This window comes from Trichosurus vulpecula, chromosome 2 (assembly GCF_011100635.1).
Source record: "Trichosurus vulpecula isolate mTriVul1 chromosome 2, mTriVul1.pri, whole genome shotgun sequence".
Classification (NCBI taxonomy): domain Eukaryota; kingdom Metazoa; phylum Chordata; class Mammalia; order Diprotodontia; family Phalangeridae; genus Trichosurus; species Trichosurus vulpecula.
The window spans coordinates 32878040-32900144 of NC_050574.1; the positions used below are offsets into that span (position 1 = coordinate 32878040).

At 41.8% G+C, this 22105-nt stretch overlaps 1 protein-coding gene across 1 annotated transcript; it reads left to right on the top strand.

Moving 5' to 3' along the window:
- The first annotated feature begins 5104 nt into the window (after nt 1-5104).
- On the top strand, nt 5105-6939 carry LOC118836315 (serine-aspartate repeat-containing protein F-like). The gene is made up of 2 exons (XM_036743643.1): nt 5105-5140; nt 5248-6939. Exons 1-2 carry the CDS (start codon nt 5105-5107, stop codon nt 6937-6939), a joined length of 1728 nt encoding a protein of 575 aa, XP_036599538.1.
- The last annotated feature ends 15166 nt before the right edge of the window (nt 6940-22105 follow it).

The window sequence follows — 22105 nt, forward strand, 5'->3', positions numbered from 1 at the left end:
ACTTTGAGTTCCAAATTCTCTCCCTTCTTCCCTCCCCGCCCACCCTCCTTGAGAAGGCAAGCAATTCAACATAGGCTACACATGTATCATTATGCAAAATACTTCCATAATAGTCATGTTGTGAAAGACTAACTATATTTCCCTCCATCCTAGCCTGTCCCCCTTTATTCAATTTTCTCCCTTCTCCCTTTTTCAAAAGTGTTTGCTTTTCATTACTTCCTCCCCCAATCTGCCCTCCCTTCTATCATTCCCCTCTCTTATCCCCTTCCCCCTATTTTCCTGTAGGGTAAGATACCCAATTGAGTGTGTATGTTATTCCCTCCTTAAGTCAAGTCTGATGAGAGCAAGATTCACTCATTCCCTTCCACCTGCCTGCCCTCTCTTCCCTTCCGTTAGAACTGCTTTTTCTTGCCACTTTTATGTGAGATAATTAACCCCATTCTATCTCTCCCTTTCTCCTACTTCCAATATATTCCTCCCTTACCCTTTAATTTTATTTTATTTTTTAGATATTGTGCCTTCATATTCAACTCGCCCTGTGCCCTCTGTCTATATATATGTATATTCCCTTCATCTACCCTAATACTTAGAAAGGTCTCATGAGTTACAAATATCATCTTTCCATGTAGGAATGTAAATAGTTCAACTTTCATAAGTCCCTTATGATTTCTCTTTCCTGTTAACCTTTTCATGCTTCTCTTGATTCTTGTATTGAAAGTCAAATTTTCTGTTCAGCTGAGGTCTTTTCATTGAGAAAGCTTGCAAGTCCTCTATTTTATTGAAAATCCATATTTTTCCCTGGAGTATTATACTCAGTTTTGTTGGGTAGGTGATTCTTGGTTTTAATCCTAGCTCCTTTGACCTCTGGAATATCATATTCCAAGCCCTTTGATCCCTTAATGTAGAAGCTGCTGGATCTTGTATTGTCCTGATTGTGTTTTCATAATACTTGAATTGTTTCTTTCTGGCTGCTTGTGATATTTTCTCCTTGACCTGGGAACTCTGGAATTTGGCTACAATATTCCTAAAGTTTTCTTTTTGGGATGTTTTTCAAGAGGCGATTGGTGGATTCTTTCAATTTCTATTTTATCCTTTGGTTCTAGAATATCAGGGCAGTTTTCCTTGATAATTTCTTGAAAGATGATGTCTAGGCTCTTTTTTTTGGTCATGGCTTTCAGGTAGTCCAATAGTTTTTAAGTTATCTCTCCTGGATTTATTCTCCAGGTAGTGGTTTTTCTAATGAGATATTTCACATTGTCTTCCATTTTTTCATTCTTTTGGTTCTGTTTTATAATTTCTTGATTTCTCATAAAGTCACTAGCTTCTACTTGCTCTATTCTAATTTTTAAGGTGGTATTTCAGTAGTCTTTTGGACCTCTTTTTCCATTTGGCTAATTCTGCCTTTTAAGGCATTCTTCTCCTCATTGGCCTTTTGGAGCTCTTTTGCCATTTGGGTTAGTCTATTTTTTAAGTTATTTTCTTCAGTATTTTTTGGGTCTCCTTTAGCAAGTCATTGACTTGTTTTTCATGATTTTCTTGCCTCATTCTCATTTCTCTTCCCAATTTTCCCTCTACTTCTCTTACTTGATTTTCAAAATCCTTTTTGAGTTCTTCCATGGCCTGAGACCAATTCACATTTTTCTTGGAGGCTTTTGGTGAAGGCTCTTTGACTTTGTTGACTTCTTCTGGCTATATGTTTTGATCTTCTTTGTCACCAAAAAAAGATTTTATAGTCTGGGTTTGAGTCCTTTTACATTGCCTGCTCATGTTCCCAGCCAACTACTTGACCCTTGAGCTTTTTGTCAGTGTATGACTGCTTTTAGAGTGGAGAGTGCTTTGTCCCAAGCTTCAGGAGCCTCGTGCTGCTGTTTTCATAGCTACTTCTACTCCACAGTCACTGCAAGCTCTGCCACACCAGTGTTCCTCCTCTCCCAAGAACCACCAAGCAGGACCATGACCTAGATCCGAGCAGGGCAAAGCAAGAGAACCCTGCCTCTGTGCCAGCAAAGAGCTCCCTGCACTCCTGCTCTGATCCACTTGATTCCTCCCATCATGTGGGCCAGAGACTCCAGAAGCTACTGCTACTGGAGCTCTGGAAGCAGCCACTAGAGCTCTGGAAGCAGCTGCTGAAGCTTTCTGCCACTGCTGCCCACTGTCCCTGGGGCTGGGGCCAGACTGCACACTTCTCTCACCCAGATACAGTGGTTTTCCCACTGACCTGTTCCGTTGTCTTTTGTTTGTGGGTTCAGATGTCTGTTAACTGCCACAGCTCAGTGATTCATGGCCCTGAGGGAGTCCTGCTCCATCTGATCCACTCCAGCCTGGTTTGTCCTGGTGCAGGGCTGCACTCCGCTCCCAGTATGGTGTGATAGACCCTTCCCAGTAACCATCCAGGCCTCCCTGGGCTGGAGACCTGCTTCCCTCTGTTATTTTGTGGGTTCTGTAACTCTAGAATTTGTTCAGAGCCATTTTTACAGGTGTTTGGAGGGATTTGGGGGAGAGCTTAAGCAAGTCCCTATTTTCCAGCTGCCATCTTGGCTCTGCCTCCCAAAACAGTTCTCTTTTCATCAGGAATGCTTGGAAGTCCTCTATTTCACTAAAATACATTTTTTCTCCCATAGTATTGTATTCAATTTTGCTGGGTTCTTGCCTGTAAGTCTATATTCTTTGCCTTCTGAAATATCATATTCCAACCTCCCTGTTTCTTTATGGTGGTACCTGCTAAATCATGTGTGATCCTGACCAGCTCATTAGTACTTGAATTCTTTCTTTCTGTCTGTCTGCTTCAAGTATATTTTCTTTAACCTGGAAGCTCTGGATTTTGACTACAATGTTCCTCATTTTGGGGTTTCTTTCAGGAGGTAACTGGTGGATTCTTTCTTCTTCCACTTTGTTCTCTGGTTCTAAGATATCAGAGCAGTTTTTTTTTTAAGATTTCTTGAAATATGATGTGTAGGCTCTTCTTTTTTGGTCATAGTGTTTAGATAGTCCAGTGATCCTTAAATTTTTTTCTCATTGATCTATTTTGCAGGCAAGTTGTTTTTGTCATGATAGCTTATATTTTCTTCTATTTTTAGTCTTTTGCTTTTTAAAAAAAATCTCATTATCTCATGGAGTCATTAGCTTCTATTTGGTCCATTCTAATTTTTAGGGAATATGTTGCTTGGGCAAAATTTTATACCTCTTTTGCCCAACTGCTAATTCCCTTTCTAATTCATTCTTCCATAGCTCTCATTTCTTATTCGATTTTTACTCAAGTGCTCTCATTTCATTCATAAAAACATTTTAAAAATCTTGCTCCTCCAGGAATTCTAGTTGAGTTTGTGTTTTGGATGTAATGCTTGTAGATGTTTGGAGTAATTTTCATCTTTTCAGCTTGCATCTTGAGCATCCCGGTCACTATAATAGCTCAAATGGTGGGGCATTGTTTTGTTTTTGTTGTTTGCCTGTTCTTCCAGCCTACTTTCTGATTTTGTTCTCGGTGTTAGGGCTGGGCCCTGACTCACTTCTGGAGGGAAGGTGCTGGAACTCAGGCCCTTCTCCGCTTTTGAGGTCTGAGTCAAACCACTGCTACTGTTGGCTTCCTGGCTTCCTGGCTTACACTGCCCAGGGCCTTCCTACCTGAGAATGCCAATATCATACAAAAGTCTCCTTCTCACTTAGCGGTGGACCTGTTCCCTAGAACTGGGTATTGGATGACAAAGTTGCCAGTTGACACCTGTCCCTTTTGCAGTGTCCATGTGGGTCTAGGACGTTCTCTTGCCTTGATGGACCACCTTTCCCTGGGTGCTGCAATGCTTTGCATACCAGAGTGCTCCTGCCTTGACCCTGCTGCCAGTGTGAGCAGACCTCTCCAGCTGATCTGGACAGGACAAAGGCCTTCATGAGGCTTTTCTCAATTTCCCCATCAGGATTTGGTTTGGTGCATTTTCTAGGTCAGTTTGAAGGAATTTTTGGAGGAGAATTCACTGCTTCCTGCTACTCCTGCATTTTGGCTCCACCTTTATACCGTCTCGTTGTGTGCTAGCCCTAACCCTGTGTCACCAGATTGTCCTGAGTTTGGCCTGGGCCCGAATACCTACTAATATGGATTTCCCAATATTATCAGCACCTCCTTCCGCTCTCACAGGCCTTGCTACAGGTCCATTCTTTCTCTCAACAGTGGGAGGATTCCCAGGATTGAAGACAATCCTATCCCCAGGGCAGGAATTAGGCCTGATTTGAGAGCACAGGACTTGATAGAATGTTGGAAAGCCCAAGTGTTCAGAGATCATTGACTCCTGCTCTTGATGTTACAGAGTGATTTCTCTGGAGTTGTGGTTGCATATCAGCATTCTCCAGGTGACCTTTGGTTCTTTCACGCCCCAAGAATGGGCCAGCTGAGAAGTCCGTGAAAATCACCCCAAACTGAGCTGGGGCTTCATTCCTGGAAAGGGAGATGACGAGGTCCATGGTCCAAAACAGGAAAAAGTCATTCCTTCCCTTAGGCTTTGCAGAAGGTATGATGAGTGGACCTGATCATGGTGGTTCTGATACTTATTAGCCATATGACTTTGGGCAAATTCATTTATTACCTGAGTTTCAGTTTCCTCATCTGCAAAATGGCTTTAATAATATTTATACCTGGAAACTTGCAAGTATTAGAGGAATGTGAATTACCTTAGTTTGCCAATGGCTTGGAAGGAGGGTCAGGAAGGAGAAGGGTAGTGTTTAAATATGGTGGAGCCAGAGGGGTGAGCATGTGAGAAGGGTGTCTCCCTTAGTGCACTGGCTAAGGAGCCACGGTGATCCATAGGTGCTGATGGACCAACCACCTAGGTCCAAAGAGGCAAGGAGGTCAGCCTGGTCTAGAAAGAGGTGATGTGAGCAGTCAGGGAAGGCTGGGGGAGGAGGGGAGGGGCAGTGAGTGGGATCCAGAGTCAATTCAACAAACACTAAGTACTTAGCTTGAGAGAATCAGGAAGACCTGAGTTCAAATCAGACACTTCCCAGCTGTCAGATACTGGCATCAGCCTCAGTTTCCTCATCTACAAAATGGGGATAATAATAGCCCCTTCCTCCCAGGTCACTGTGAGGATCAAATGGGAAACACATGAAGTGCTAGATGACTGCTGGCTATTATTACTGCGTACCAGGCTTTGTACCGGTCACAAAATTAGGTCATCCCTGCTCTCAGGGAGCTCATCATTTAAGTAACAGAATGAGGCGTGAATGTTAACTGTCACGCTGGAAGTCACAGAATTGTAGAACTTCAGAGACCGAAGGATCCAAAGCCCCAAAGGAACCCCCACCTCGATAAGCCCCCAAAAGCAATCACTGCATCTCTCTTCCAAATTGTCTAATAACAGTGATAGTAATAGAGGCAGTGACAGTGACAGTGACAGTGATAGTAACAGTGACAGTGATAGTAACAGTGACAGTGATAGTAATAGTGACAGTGACAGTGATAGTAATAGTGACAGTGACAGTAACAGTGACAGTGATAGTGACAGTGACAGTGATAGTAATAGTGACAGTGACAATAATAGTGACAGTGACAGTGATAGTAATAGTAACAGTGACAGTGATAGTAACAGTGACAGTGATAGTGATAGTAGCAGTGACAGTAACAGTAACAGTGACAGTGACAGTGATAGTAACAGTGACAGTAACAGTAACAGTGACAGTGACAGTAACAGTGACAGTGACAGTGATAGTAACAGTGACAGTGACAGTGATAGTAACAGTGACAGTGATAGTAATAGTAACAGTGACAGTGATAGTAATAGTGACAGTGATAGTAACAGTGACAGTGATAGTGATAGTAATAGTGATAGTAACAGTAACAGTGACAGTGACAGTGATAGTAATAGTGACAGTGACAGTGATAGTAACAGTGACAGTGACAGTGATAGTGACAGTGACAGTGATAGTAACAGTGACAGTAATAATAACAGTGACAGTAATACTAACAGTGACAGTGACAGTGATAGTAACAGTGACAGTGACAGTGATAGTAACAGTGACAGTGATAGTAATAGTAACAGTGACAGTGATAGTAACAGTGACAGTGATAGTGATAGTAATAGTGATAGTAACAGTAACAGTGACAGTGACAGTGACAGTGATAGTAATAGGGACAGTGACAATAATAGTGACAGTGACAGTGATAGTAACAGTGACAGTGATAGTGATAGTAGCAGTGACAGTAACAGTAACAGTGACAGTGATAGTAACAGTGACAGTGATAGTAATAGTAACAGTGACAGCAATAGTAACAGTGACAGTGATAGTAATAGTGACAGTGACAGTAATAGTAACAGTGACAGCGATAGTAATAGTGACAGTGACAGTAATAGTAACAGTGACAGCGATAGTAATAGTGACAGTGACAGTAATAGTAACAGTGACAGCGATAGTAACAGTGACAGTGACAGTAATAGTAACAGTGACAGCGATAGTAACAGTGACAGTAATAGTAACAGTGACAGTGACAGTGACAGTGACAGCGATAGTAACAGTGACAGTGATAGTAACAGTGACAGCGATAGTAACAGTGACAGTAATAGTAACAGTGACAGTGACAGTGACAGTGACAGCGATAGTAACAGTGACAGTGATAGTAACAGTGACAGCGATAGTAACAGTGACAGTGATAGTAACAGTGACAGTGACAGTGACAGTGACAGCGATAGTAACAGTGACAGTGACAGTGACAGCGATAGTAACAGTGACAGTGATAGTAACAGTGACAGCAATAGTAACAGTGACAGTGATAGTAATAGTGACAGTTACAGTGATAGTAACAGTGATAGTAACAGTAACAGTGACAGTGACAGTAATAGTAACAGTAACAGTGACAGTAATACTAACAGTGACAGTAATAGTAACAGTGACAGCGATAGTAACAGTGACAGTGATAGTAACAGTGACAGTGACAGTAATAGTGATAGTATCTAGTCCTGTTATCCCCCAAAGCCTCCAGCCCAGTTCACTTTGGGCCAGCTCTCATTGAGAAGTCCACTCCCCGACATTGAGCGGTAACTAGCATCTCAGAACCTTCCCCTCAGTTCTGTTTCTGCTCTCTGAGCCAGCTCGAACAAATCCAATCTGTCTTCTACAACAAAGGTGTCAAACACACTGCCCTCCCCAGACTAAAACGGTTCCTATTTGATTTTTAATGTATTGGTGTATGAATAAAAAAGGAAAGATATAAATACGTGGCTTTCTAAGGCAGTAGGTGGTGCGATGGATAAAGTACCAAGCCTGAAATCAGGAATACTCATCTTCCCCAGCTCAAATCTGGCCTCAGACACTCACTAGCTGTGTGACTCTGGGCAAGTCACTTAACCATGCTTGCCTTAGTTTCCTCATCTTCACAATGAGTTGGAGAAGGAAATGGAAAGGAAAGGAAAACCACTCCAATGTCTATCTCTGCCAAGACAACCCCAGAAGGGGTCATAAAGAGATGGACAGGACAGGAAAAAAAAGCAACTTAACAACAACAACACCCTGAGGGGCCCACACTGGGCTCAGAAGGGAAAAGGGTGGGAGCTCTCACGAGTATGGGAGGCTGAGGAGCAGGGGGGTGTTGGGTTGTAAAAAATGACAGGTGGGCTTAGTTGTGTTAGACTTAAGCCCCATGATTATCTATGTCAGAGAGGGTGGGATGTGACCCATCTTCTCACCCTCTGGTTGAGCACACACCTCTTGGGAGTCATACTGGCCTCTACTTTGGAGAACACTGATTTATCCCACATCTCTCCATACTGTTTGCAAGAGCTAGCAAGCAGGACCCCTGGGAACAGAGTGAGTGAGTCCAAATCTGGTTCAGTCTATTGCATAGGAGGGAAATGGGGAGTGGGATGGGCTTGGTAGGTCAGAGGCCAAATGCTTCCCCTGGTTGGAGATGAAGATACTGAGAAGCTTCATGTAGAACTATCCACCCGGAAGCCTGGATTGAGTGGAGTTCTAAGAATCTGACCCCCATGGCTGCTCTAGGCTATGCCTTCCCCTTTCATCCACTTTGTATGTATCTTGTGTGTGTGTGTACAGCCCCGTTATTTACATGTTGTCTTCCCCATTAGAATATGTGCTCCTGGAGGGCAGAATCTACTTTTTTTTCTTTCTTTGTATCCCTAGCTCTTAGCCTGGCATACAGTAAGTACTTATGAAATGTTTATTGAATGACTGACTGTTTCCCCAGGGCCCAGATGGACTGTCACTCTGTGTCTGTCAGTAGAGAAGGAGATATATGACTTCTTCCTCTCCTCTTCCTTGCTCATATCTGGGCCCCAGCATTCTTCTATCCTGTCCTTAGACAATGTGTGAAGGGAAATGAATTGCTTCTCCACACTGGCCTCCACATTGGAGAGGGTTTCCCAAGGCTTTGGGGGCTGAGGGGAGCCTCTGAAAGAGTTTCCTGCAGATACTGGAGAGGAAGAGGGCTGGGGGGGCTGAATGGTGCAGGGTCTTTGAATAATCCCCTTCCCAGGACTCGGAGCCCAGGGTTACAAAGTCTGAGGAAGTGGGAGGCCTGGATTGGGGCTGCCTGGAGAAAGCCCCTTTCCTGATTCCAGGGGCTTACCATTCCAGAGCCTCCCCCCTCATCCCCCCTGCCTGAGTAGGACTAAGCTAAGCTGGGCTTTGGGGAGTAGCAGCTGCTGCTAGTGCTGAGGGAGCCTCAGTAGGATTTGGGGGCCAGGAATGGGGCTGTTTTAATAGCCTGTGCCTCCTGCAAGCCATAAATAGGGGCCTGGTGGAAGCCCAGGCCAGGCTTTTTTATGGGCTGTCCGGCACTGAGCCAGCTCCTCCACGGAGCCCTCCGCTTGTGGGGGGAAGGAGGAAGGGCCAGAAGGGCTTTCTTCTTTGTTCGAACACAAAAGGGACAACTTTTCCAGTCCTCCCTTGGTCCCAGCCCCCCATTTCTCAGAGCCTAGCTGAAGAACAAAGAAAGGGGTAGAAGGAAGGACCAGAAATGGGGCGGGGAGACTTCTGAGGAGCCTCTCCACAGGCTCAGAGACCCCAACTTCTCTCCTTGAGTCCACTGCCTATTACAAGAGGCAGAGTATGGAGAAGAGAACAGGGGTTAGGGGCCAGGGGGCATGGGTTCAAATCCTGCCTTTGAAATTGTGACCCTGGTCAAGTCATTTAACGTCTCTTTCAGCCTCACTTTGGTCACAGGAACAACAACAGAAGTAGGAGAAGTAGCAGTTTCCTGCCAGGGTGGTGAGTGTGAGGAACATATGAGATGAGGTATGAAAAGCGTTCTGTAAATGCATCTACATGGTACAGTAGATAGAGCATTAGGCTTGGAGTCACCAAGACCTAAGTTCAAACCCCGGACAAGTCACTTCATTTTTGCCATGCCTTAGTTTCCGCATCTGTAAAAATGAGGATGATAATAGCAGCTACTTCCCAGAGTTACTATGAGGATCGAATGAGATAATATTTGTAAAGCGCTTCCCAAAACTTGAATTACTAGATAAATGTTAGCTATGCTTCTATCACTGTCATCGTAACTGTTATTTCCAGGCACTCATCACACTTCTATCTCTTCTCTCCTTCACTTGAGATGCCTTGGGTTGGTCAAGCAGGAAGTCTTCCCTGGTATCTGATCTCAATCACTGTCATTCAGGACCACCCGTGTTTAAATTTCAGAAAAAGAGGCAGCTAGGTGGCACAGTGGATAGAGCACCAGCTGTGTAGACAGGAAGACCTGAGTTCAAATCCGGACTCAGACACTCGACACTTACTAGCTGTGTGACCCTGATTGCATCACACACACACACAGACACCCAAAATTCAGAAAAGGCAATCTGACAGCTGTTAGCTACCTGGTTGTGGCAGGTGGTAGGGGTAAGGGAGCAATGAGCACAGGTGACTCTCTTTCTCTCTTCCTAATATCTAAGTAGGCTTTATCTCTGCAAAGTTGGGGTCTCCCTGGGCTGGGTAGGCTGACTCCCATTCCTATCCTTTTTTAAGTTGATAGTACAGGTAGCAAGTGTCATCTTCCACAAGCACTTTCTTTTCATTAATTTTCTCATTTAGAGAATGGATAAAATATTCTCTTCTATTTCATAGCTAAGAAAGCTAGGGCCGTTGGTAACATAGGAGCACCCTGTGTGTCACAGGGATTACCCCAACCATGTGTAATAGGGGTTTTGTGGTACCTGTGTAAGGATGTTGATTGAATAAAAAAGCTTATTCCACTTAATGAAAGTCATCGTGCCTCACTTCAAGGAGGTGGTTAGATGCCCTGATACTTTAATAAGAGGAGAGCAAAGCTCAATTAATCATCCAATCTCAATCATAGGTTTTAGTTTCAATCAATAACGTTTTTTTTAGAGTGAAGCTTCCTTCATTTTTAAATAATATTTTCTTTTTTCACCCAATTATATGTTAGAACAATTGTAACATTTTTTTTTTTTACGTTTTGAGTTCCAAATTCTATCCCTCCGTCTCTCCCTTCTCCCCTCCCTGAGATGGTAAGCAATCCAATATTGGTTATACATGTTCAAGTATGTAAAACATTTCCATATTAGTCATTTTCTATAAGAAGACTTGAAGAAGAAAAAAAAGGAAGAAAGAAAAAGGAGGGAAGGAGGTAAGGAAGGGAAAAAGAAAGAAAGGAAAAAGGGGAAGGGAGAAAAGAAGGAAGGAAAGAAAGAAACAAGGAAAGAAAGGAAGAAAGAAAGAAGGAAAGAAAGAAAAAAGAAGGAAGAAAGAAAGAAAGGAAGGAAGGAAGGAAGAAAGAAAGAAGGAAGGAAGGAAAGAAAGAAAGAAAGAAAGAAAGAAAGAAAGAAAGAAAGAAAGAAAGAAAGAAAGAAAGAAAAAGAAAGAAATAAAAGAAAGAGCTCGGGACAACAATAGGCTGGGTGAAATGTGGAACCCAGGGGCACACAATTAAGACAGTGCAAAAAGACACTCCTACCGCCATCACAATACTTGCTACTTGACTAGGGAAAAATCTCTGATTCTGGCCACGTTCCCACATTTTCTCTAATTATCAACCTGGCTGGTTAAAAATACTAGGGCATGGGGTACTACCAGGTCGGCAGGCTCCTGAGGTTATTCAGCCACTTCCCCACCTGGTAGCTGCCTCCATAGCAGGTCCTGGAAGGGGTGACCCCGCTGCTCAGACTGCTTCTGTTCCCTATCACTTAAGTAGTGACATTGCCAAACAAAGGTTGACACACTCATTTACTTTCTGTTTCTATGGGATAGACCATAGCAAGATGGAAGTCCAGATGTCTGGAAGCAGGAAGAGCTGACTAGCCAATTTCATCAAAAATGGTTTCAGTAACTGTAATATGCTTCTGTCCGCAGGAACAGGGGTGGGTTCCCTGGTTCAGGTTGTGTCTTTCCCCTCCTCTTAGAAGGGAAGAAAGCCAAGTTTTGCAGGGTTTGGGGCTGGAGAGCTGTTTGGTTACAACGAGGCAGGAGAAAAGGTCAGAAGAGAGGGTGTAACCAATCACTATTCAGTCCATTGTGGTCTGCCAGGATGGCCACAGCCCCATCTGAAGCAAATGGTGTCTTTAATGTGCCTCCAAACAGCATAGTCTTTGTAGAACAAGAAAAGGGAAAATAGAGGTCCAACTGTAGCACCTGCATCACATTGAGAATGGAAAATGACCTGGATGGTTGGTCGTTCTTGTGACTTGGTGTCATCTCTTTTTCTTTTCCCCCAAATCCTTTGTCAAAAATCCCAGGGGGTCCCTCTACCCTCAAGTTCAGGACCTCAGTGACCCATGAGATCCTGGGAAATCATTTGCATCTTCAGTTATTTTGTTGCAAGATCAGATTCTGATGCAGTCATCTATTGCTTTACACTTTCTTTTATAGCTCTACATTTGGAGTCAGAAGACCTGGGTTCATATCCTCAATGTGTTACTGAGACCAAGTCATTTTCCCTTTGGGTTTTTCAGTTTCCTCATCTGTAAGATGTGGAGGTTCAGCTAGGTGACCTTCTTTCCATTTCTAAATACTGGTTATTGCATGTAACTCCTCCCTTTTTGCTTCAGGACCTGGATGCAGCAAAAGTAAATCCATATCATAATTTAGAGAATAATGAAGTATGAAAAACAGCACCAGCATATGCATAAGGCAAGGCAAGAAGCACTTATTAAGTGCTTACTGTATACTTGGTACTTGTGCAAAATGAACAAAGTCATACCAAGTTAACCTAATGTAGCTGTGATAGGGTGTAGGGTGATGCTAGACCCCCAAGGGAACTAAATACGAACAAGAAAGCAATCAAACAGAAGTATACTCAAAACAAGCAGTAATTAACAAACACGGGAAAGGTGCACATTCATCACACAAGAAAACATTAGCATTGTCATCAGGCATGCCATGGGAATAATTTTTCCCATTTTAGGCTGGTCATTAGTCAGACAGATCTGGCTCTCCAAGGATCTGCTGACCTCTCTGCTCCTTCCCATACCTGAGCTGGTTGATGGTATAGGCTGGCCATAATGCTAATCAGAACTAGAGCCTTGCATTCTAATATTCAATCAATCAATTGATTAATAAACATTTATTAATTATGTACTATGTGCCAGACACTATGCTAAGCATTTTATAGATAATTTCATTTGATCATCATAACGACCCTAGCAGGTAGGCGCTATTATAATCTCCATTTTAAAAAGGTTAAGTGACTTGCCCAGAGTCACATGCCTTGGAAGTGTCTGAGGTGGGATTTGAATGGGGGTTGTGGCTGGGTGGTAGGAGTTTTCTAGCTATTCTTTCAACTCAGATATCTACAATGTGGCGAGTGACCAAAGTCTCTCTATCCTAAGAGACTCCAAAGCTCAAGTCAATAGGTAGATGTGGCTTATGCCCAAACATTAGCAGGGAGGGTGTAAAGCTGGTGGCATTATTCCTGGTGGGGTCATATGAGTGTGCTAGAGGCCATCTCTAGTCATCCAGATCTATATCTGGTCACTGGACCCAGATGGCTTGATCAGTAAGGCAATAAACCCAACATCAGCAATAATTGTGAATATTCCTATGTATTTCTGTATCACAAAGTATGACAGACTCTCCATATAGAAGATAGAAGAAGTAAAACACTTATTCAGACACCATCTCCTACAGCCAGTGAGCCCACTGTATCATAACAACAAGGAACTTAAAACACAGTATCACAGCATGGAGCCTTTCCATCCCAAAACCTCTCTGACCCCCTGCTGGGGCCTTCCCAAAAACTCACAGTACAGCTATCACAGGTTGACTCTCTTTCCCTCGGCTCTAATGGTCATTAACAGCCATAATGACTCTCTCAGCATTTCCTGTGATGCAACTTCGTTTTCCTCTCAGGAAGCTCCTCCCACCACATGTGACAGGTTTCTTGTGATATAAGCAGGTCACATGGCCTATTAATGGGTGGGAAAGATCTTCAAATCTAAATTGCTATTACATGGCTCCAGAGGAGAAAATGAGGCTGGTGATGTAGCACAACCCTTCCTCACTTAAATTGAATTCACTTGCAAGTCATACCATCCTCCACTGATGTCATGGTCCTCTTCAAGAATGAAGGACAAACAACAATACGTGTGTGCTAGGAATGCCATGTGTTGATTCCACTGAGATTTTTTTTCTGATCTTAGTGTCCCTCAAATATTCAGTAGGATGGCATTGAAATGCCAGGCTGTGGGTCACCTTGAGGGTGGCAAGTGCAGTGTTAGACCTCTTGCCATTAGCTAAAGCTGATACCTCCTTGAACAGCATGCTTTCAACGTCTCTGCTGTGATTTAGATGGATCCTGGCAGGTAGTCTCTGCATTAAGAAATGCTTCTCCCATGACACTTTAGCAACTGTGGAAGCTTTCTTCCAGGTTAGATATGCCCATGCATGTCGTGAGAAATGCAGCTGGGTGGTGCAGTGGATAGAACAAGAGACCTGGAGTCAGGAAGACCTGAGTTCAAATGTGAGTTCAAGTCAGACACTCACTAGCTGTGTAAAACTGGGTAAGTCACTTAACACTGTGTGCCTCAGTTTCCTCATCTGTAAAATGAACTGGAGAAGGAAATGACAAACTACTCCAGTATCTTTGCCAGGAAAACTCCAAATGAAGTCGCAAAGTGTAAGACACAGCTGAACAACCACATCATGAGAAATGGTCAGTTGTCATGTTCTTACTGTCTCCTTCTAAAGTTACAAAGTCAATGCAGACAATTTCCAAAGGCTTGTAAGTACTTATATTCTCTAATATGCAGCATGAGTTACTGATTCAATGAGCATGAACTTCACACTTCCTGGTGACATTCGCAGCCATTTTGGGCCAGTAGAATCTGTCTCTCACCAGCATCAGGGTCCAATCTTGACCCTGTCCAAAGTCCAAAATCATTTTTTTTTACTTAATAATTAATTTTTTTTTGTTTTAAACATTCACTTCCATGAGATTTTGAGTTTTGAATTTTCTCCCCCATCCTCTCCTCCCCCTCCCCAAGATGGCATGCAATATGATATAGGTTCTACTTATACGTTCATATTAAACATATTTTGTCCAAAGTCATCTTGAAAAATTTTCTTGTAGTACCACCTATGGGACCAGTAACAGCCCAATATCTCACTCCATTTTACAGCTCCAATCTCTCCCCCTAAAGGTCTCCACAGCAGAATGCCTCTGAGGGGACAGAACCCAAGTCCTTTGGAATCATAGACTCACCTTTGGGTTTGTATCACTTCTTGAAGACTTTCATCCATCATCTGCTCTCACTACTGGTCATCCAGGACAGCGGAGACAAAGAAGGTTGATTCAATGAAGCAGAGTCCACAGATATTGCTGGCATGCTGTGCATGTACCACCATTTGCACTCTGGACTTCAGATTTAGCACTCATTCCTTTTTTTAAAAATAGTTTTATTTATTTATTTTGCACTTAATATATTTTATTTTTTCCTATTACATGTAAAGATAGTCTTCAACATTCACTTTTATAAGATTTTGAGCTCCAAATTTTTTCTCCCTCCCTCCCCACAAGACAGCAAGCAATTTGATATAGGCTAGACATGTACAATCATATTAAACATATTTCCACATGTTGTGAAAGAAGTCATGTTGTGAAAGAAGAATCAGAACAAAAGGGATTTTCAATGCCACTCTACTGAATATTTGAGGGACACTAAGATCAGAAAACAAAAATCTCAATGGAATCAACACATGGCATTCCTAGCACACACGTATTGTTTGTCCTTCATTCTTGAAGAGGACCATGACATCAGTGGAGGATGCTATGACTTGCAAGTGAATGAGAAAGAAAAAATAGAGAGAAAGTAGTATGCTTTGATGTGCATTCAGACTCCATAGTTCTTTCTCTGGATGTGGATTGCATTTTCCATCTTGGAATTGGAGTCTTGGAATTGTCTTAGATCATTGTATTGCTGAGAAGAGCTAACTCTATCAAAGTTCATCATCTCACAATGTTGTTATTGTGCACAATGTTCTCCTGGTTCTGCTTACTTCACTCAACATCAGTTCATGTAAGTTTTTCCAGGTTTTTCTGAAATTCATCTACCCATCATTTCTTATAGCACAATAGTATTCCATTACATTTATACACCGCAACTAATTCGACTATTCCCCCAATTGATGGGCATCCCCTCAATTTCCTATTCTTTGCCACCACAAAAGAGCTACTATAAATATTTTTGTACATATGGGTCCTTTTCCCTTTTCTATGATCTCTTTGGGATACACAGACCTAGTAGTGGTATTGCTGGATCAAAGGGTATACAGTTTTATAGCCCTTTGGGCATAGTTCCAAGTTGCTCTCAGAATGATTGTTGGATCATTTCACAACTCCAGCAATAATGCATTAGTGTTCTAATTTTTCCACATCTTCTCCAATATTTATCATTTTCTTTTTTTGTCATATTAGCCAATCTAACATGTGTGACTGTGGAATCTGAGAGTTGTTTTAATTTGCATTTCTCTAATCAATAGTGATTTGGAGCATTTGTTCATTTATTTTAAAATTTATTTAGTATTTTATTTTTCTCCAATTACATGTAAAAACATTTTTAACATTCGTTTTTAAAACTTGAAGTTCCAAATTCTCTCCCTTCCTCCCTCTCCATTGGCCTCACTGAGAAGACAAGCAATTTGATATAGTTTTTACATGTGTAGTAATGCAAAACATATTTCCATATTAGTCATGTTGTAAAAGAAAACATATACCAAAAAAGAAAAAAACTCAAGAAAAATAAAGTTTAAAAAAGTATGCTTTATTCTGTATTCAGATACCATCAGTTCTTTGTCTGGGGAATGGATGGAATTTTTCATTGTAAGTACTTCAGAGTTGTCTTGGAATCACTGTATTGCTAAGAATAGCTAAGTCACTCACAGCTGATCATCTTACAGTATTGCTATTACTTTCTACATAGTACATTTCACTTTGCATCAGTTCATGTAAATCTTCCCAGGTTTTTCTGAGAGCACCCTGCTCATTATTTCTTATAGCACAATAGTATTCCATCACAATCACATAGCACAATTTGTTCAGTCATTCCCTAATTGATGGGCACCCTCCCGATTTCCAACTCCCTGCCACCAGAAGAGTTGTTATAAATATTTTTGCACTCGTAGGTGTTTTTTTTTTATCTCTTTTGGATACAGGCCTAACAGTGGCACTGTTGGGTCAAAGTAGCCCTTTGAACATAGTTCCAAATCGCTCTAAAGAATGTTGAATCAGTTCACAACTCTACCAACAATGCATAAATGTCTCGTTCCCACATATCCCCTCCAACACTTGTTACTTTCTTTTTTCTGTCCTATTAGGCAATCTAATAGGTATGTGGTAGTACCTCAGAATTTTTTCAATTTGCGTTCCTCCAATCAACAGAGATTTAGAGCACCTTCCCATATGGTTATATATAACTTTGATTACTTCATCTCAAAACTGTTCGTATCTTTTGATCGTTATCGATTGAGGAATGGCTCCTATTTTTATAAATTTGATTCAGTTCTCTATGTATTTGAGAAATGAGGCTTTTATCAGAGAAATTTGTTTCAAAACTTTTTTCATAGTTACTATTGCTAAAGGTATTTCCCTCGATCCTATTCTACCCCCTGCCATTTCTTCTGTTCTCTCTCCTTTTGTCCTGTCCCTCCTCAAGTGTATTGCTTCTGACCACTCCCTCCCCAATCTGCTCTCCCTTCTATCACCTCCACCTTTTCTCTTTTCCCTTTCCTCCCCTATTTTCCTGTAGGGTAAAATAGATTTCTATACCCAAGTGAGTCACCGTGTTATTCTCTCTTTGAGCCAATTCTGATGAGAATAAGGTTCACTCACTCCTCTTTACCTCCTCCATCTTCTCCTCCCCTGTAAAAACTTTTTCTTGACTCTTTTATGTGAGATAATTTATCCCATTCTGCCTCTCCCCTTTCCTTTCTCCCAGAATATTCCTCTTTCTCACCTCTTAATTTTTTTTATATAACATCCCTTCATTTTCAACTCATACCTATGTCCTCTGTCTATATATACTCTAAACTGCCTTAATAATGAGAAAGTTCTTATGAGTTACAAGTATCACCTTCCCATGTAGGAATGTAAACAGTTTAATCTTATTAAATACCTCATGATTTCTCTTTCCTGTTTACCTTTTTATGCTTCTCTTGAGTCTTGCATTTGGAAGTCAAATTTTCTATTCAGCTCTGGTCTTTTAATCAAGAATGCTTGAAAGCCTTCTATTTCATTGAATGTCCACCCCCCCCCCCCCAAGGATTATACTCAGTTTTGTTGGGTAGGGGATTCTTGGTTGTAATCCTAACTCCTTTGCCTTTTGGAATATCATACTCCAAGTCCTCTGATTCTTTAATGTAGAAGCTGCTAAATCTTGTGTTATCCTGGCTGTGGCTCCACAAAACTTGAATTGTTTCTTTCTGTCTGCTTGTAATATTCTCTTCTTGATCTGGGACCTCTGAAATTTGACCACAATGTTCCTGGGAGTTTTCATTTTGGGATCTCTTTCAGGAGGTGATCTGTGGATTCTTTCAATTTCTATTTTACCTTTGGGTTCTAGAATATCAGGGCAGTTTTCCTTAATAGTTTCTTGAAAGATGATGTCTAGGCTCTTTTTTTGATTGTGGCTTTCAGGTAGTCTAATAATTTTAAAATTATCTCTCTTGGATCTATTTTCCAGGTCAGTTGCTTTTCCACTGAGATATTTCATGTTGTCTTCTATTTTTTTTTTATTCTTTTGGTTTTGTTTTATTTTTTCTTGATTTCTCATAAAATCTTTATCTTCCATTTGCTCCATTCTAATTTTTGATGATTTTTTTCCTTCAGTGAATTTTTGTGTCTCCTTTTCCATTTGACCAATTCTGCTTTTTAAGGAACTCTTTTCCCCTTTGACTTTTTGTACTTCTTTTACCATTTGGCCTGTTCTGTTTTTAAAGGTGTTATTTTCTTCAGCATTTTTTGTGTATGTCTCCTTTACCAAGCTGTTGACTCTTTTTTTGTTTCATAATTTTCTTGTAACATTCTCATTTTTCTTCCCAATTTTTCTTCTACCTCTCTTACTGGATTTTAAAAATCCTTTTTGAGCCCTTCCATGGCCTGAGACCAATTCATATAGTTCTTTGACTTTGTTGTCTTCTTCTGAGTGTATGTTTTTATCTTCCTTGTCACCCTAATAACTTCCTATGGTCAGAATTTTTTTCTGTTGTTTGCTCATTTTTCCAATCTATTTCTTGGCTTTTAAAGTAAGGCTCTGCTTCCAGGGTGGAGGACACATTGTTTCATGCTTCAAGGATTTTATGCAGATATTTTCAGAGATACTTCTAGGGACCTGTAAGCTTTCAGTTTTTCAGTGGTATGATCTAATGAGAGGTGTTTACTACTCTCCTGGCCTATGATCTGGTCTGTGAGTGACCACAAGCACTCTTTTCCCCAGCTCTTGTGTGCTAGTGCTTCTCCTCACCCAGGGTCTGCCAACCAGGACTGCAACCTGAGCAAAGCAACAGAACCCTGCCCCCAGTGCCAGCAAAGAGACCCCTATAATCTCCTTCTGATTACTTGTTTGACCCCCTTACTGTCTGGAGGTTAAGAGCTCTGGAAACAGCCACTGTTGCTGCTGATTCAGTGGTTCCCAAGGTCTGCTCCTGGTTTGCTGGGACCAGTCTGTGATGCTATGGCTTTCATTGGACTGCACTCCACTCTCACCCAGGTGCATCAGAGCTTTCCTGCTAACCTTCCAAATGGTCTTTGCCTGGAAAATTATTTCACCCCATCCTTTTGTGGGTTCTGTCACTTCAGGAATTGTTTTATGGCATTTTAAACATGTGTATGGAGGGATTTTGGGGAGAGCTCAGGTGAGTTTCTGCCTTTTCTCCATCATCTTGGCTCCACCTCCTTCATTCCTTCTTTAAATAACTGTATAGTGGGCAGCTAGGTGGTGCAGTGAGTAGAGCACTGGCCATGAAGTCAGGAGGACCTGACACACTTACTAGCTGTGTAACCTTGGGCAAGTCACTTAACCCCAATTGCCCTCCCTTCCTCCAAATTTTTTTTTTTAAAATAACTCCATAGCTTTATTGTTAGATGGCATTCAGGTTAGGGCATCTGCATACAGATGGTTGGCAGTGAACGCAGAATTTGTCACTGACCACAACTGCTCCCTGTCTCTGGCAAGCAATAGCTACCTTGGCCCTGATAGAAACACGTTCATGGACATATCCATATCCATGGAACATATCCATATCAGTTCATACTTGCAACTTGGCTCTCTACTCTCAGTCTTTGACCTCAATGACAGCTTACTTACGTGTCATAGCCTTCAGCTAGTGTACAAGATAACAACATTTGATGTTGTTGCTCAAGTCCTTGCTAGGAAATGTCACTGGTTTCTGGCAACCATCACTCCTTTGGGCCAGGACAGCTACCAAGCCCTACCAAGGCTGTCATCTATATGCAGGATAAAAGACTTGCTTGAGTCTGCATGGGCCAACATGGAGGCAGCTGACCAAGTCTATTAGTCAGGAGGCTATAGTAGCAATTTAGATTTGAAGATCTTTCCCACCCATTAATAGGCCTATGTGACCTGCTTACATCACAGGATGCCTAAGTCACATGTGGTGGGAGGAGCTTCCTGACAGTAAAAGGAAGTTATGTCACAGGAAATGCAAAGAGAGAGAGAGAGAGAGAGAGCGCACACACGCTTGAGCGAGCAGTTATGGCTGCTAATGGCTGCTAATGGCCGCCATCATGATAATTAGAACCGTACAGGCTGACTTAGTTGTTTTTGGGAAGACCCCAGCAGGGGGTTGGAGAGGTTTCGGGATTGCAAGGCTCCATGTTGTGATTTTGAGTATTGAATATTTTACTGCTCTGATAGATTGGCTAAATGGCTTATGAGATATAGTTCTCTGGTGTCTGAATAAATGGTTTGCTCCTTCTACCTTCTGTGTGGAGAGGCTCGTATACTTTGTGATACAGAGCCACATTGGCATTTTGACAATTACTATCTATATTGTTATTGCCTTGTTGATACAGTGGCAACCACTGATTAAACATCTACTATGTGCCAGGCACTATGCTAAGTGCTGAGGATACAAAGAAAGGCAAAACACAGCCCCTGCCTGCCCTCAAGGAGCTCCCAGTCTAATGATGGAGACACTACATGATAGCTATGTATAAACAAGGTAGATGAAAGCTTGTTCATATTTGTCAACCTTTATCAATCATTTCTTGCCATTCATTCTATTCCTGGGTCCCTTCAATCATACAGACATGAATGAGATCAGTACTTAGGACAGTAACATCATCCTTTCCTTCCCTCCCCCCTCCAATTACAAATAATACTAATTTTTAACATTAGTTTTTAAAAATTTTGAGTTCTAGATCCTTTCCCATTCTTCTTCTCCTCCCCACTCATGAAGAAGGTAAACAATTAAACATAGCAATATAACTTCCCCCCACTTAATAGTATTTTATTTTTTCCAATTATGTATAAAAATAGTTTTTAGCATTCATTTTTATAAGATTTTGAGGTCCAACTTTTTTTCTCCCTCACTCTCTCCCAAGACAGCATGCAATTGGTTATACATGTATCAAACATATCTCCACATTAGTCATGTTGTGAAAGAAGAATTAGAACCAAAGGGAAAAACCACAAGAAAGAAAATAAAGAGAAAAAATATCATGCTTTGACCTGCCTCCAGACTCCATAGGTCTTTCTCTGGATGTGGATAGCATTTTCCTTCATGAGTCTTTTAGAATTGTCTTTGATCTTTGTATTGCTGAGAAGATCTAAGTCTATCAAAGCTGGTCATCGTACCAAGCAACATAATTCCTTTTTTTCTCCTGCTCTTTTATATTTAATTTATTTTCACTTTTAACATTCATTTCCATAAGTTTTTGAATTTTCTCCCCCTCCCTGTCCCCGACCTCCCCAAGACAGCATGCAACCCAATATAGGCTCTACACATGCATTCCTATTAAACACATTTTCATATTAGTCATGTAAGCAACTGTGTTGGCAACCAAAAATGGGCTCCTTAGCACTTAGTCAACAAGTGCCCTTGACTAGTTTGGCTTTTTCCCCTGTACTGAATGCTGTTTGTATGTTGGACTGGAGTAAGCTTGTCGGCCCCTTCACCTTGCTTCCCTTGCTTAAGCTGATGGAAAGAACCTGTGCTTTCCTGGTCAACCCCTTCACCTTGCTTAAGCAGATTGAAAGAACCTGTGCTTTCCCCGGCGTACCTTATACCCCCACAGAAGCCGGATGGTTAAAAACAGCTTCTGTTGGAGCCAGAGGCTGCTATAGCTACAGCCACAGCCGAAGCTGAAGCAGGAGCTGCCAGTAGCAGAGCTGACCTACGGGAGGAAGCTGAACAAGGACTTGAAGCCAGTGGGTAATCTTTTTACCATAGAGGGGGAAGCATGATTTTGTTTTACACCATCATGCTTCTCTGTAGCCTCCTGGTTACTCTTGTAAGGTGTACTTATTGGGCCTGGAAGCTTTTGATCAATATGTCAAAATGGGGATGCTGGTTCATGGGTTGGTTACTGTGGAGCCTAAATATATGCTGTGATTCTTCTGCCTCCTACTTTGAGAGTTTCTTATATCCGGTGGTTCCGAACCTTTCAGACACATATATGATCCTCTTTGAGATTATA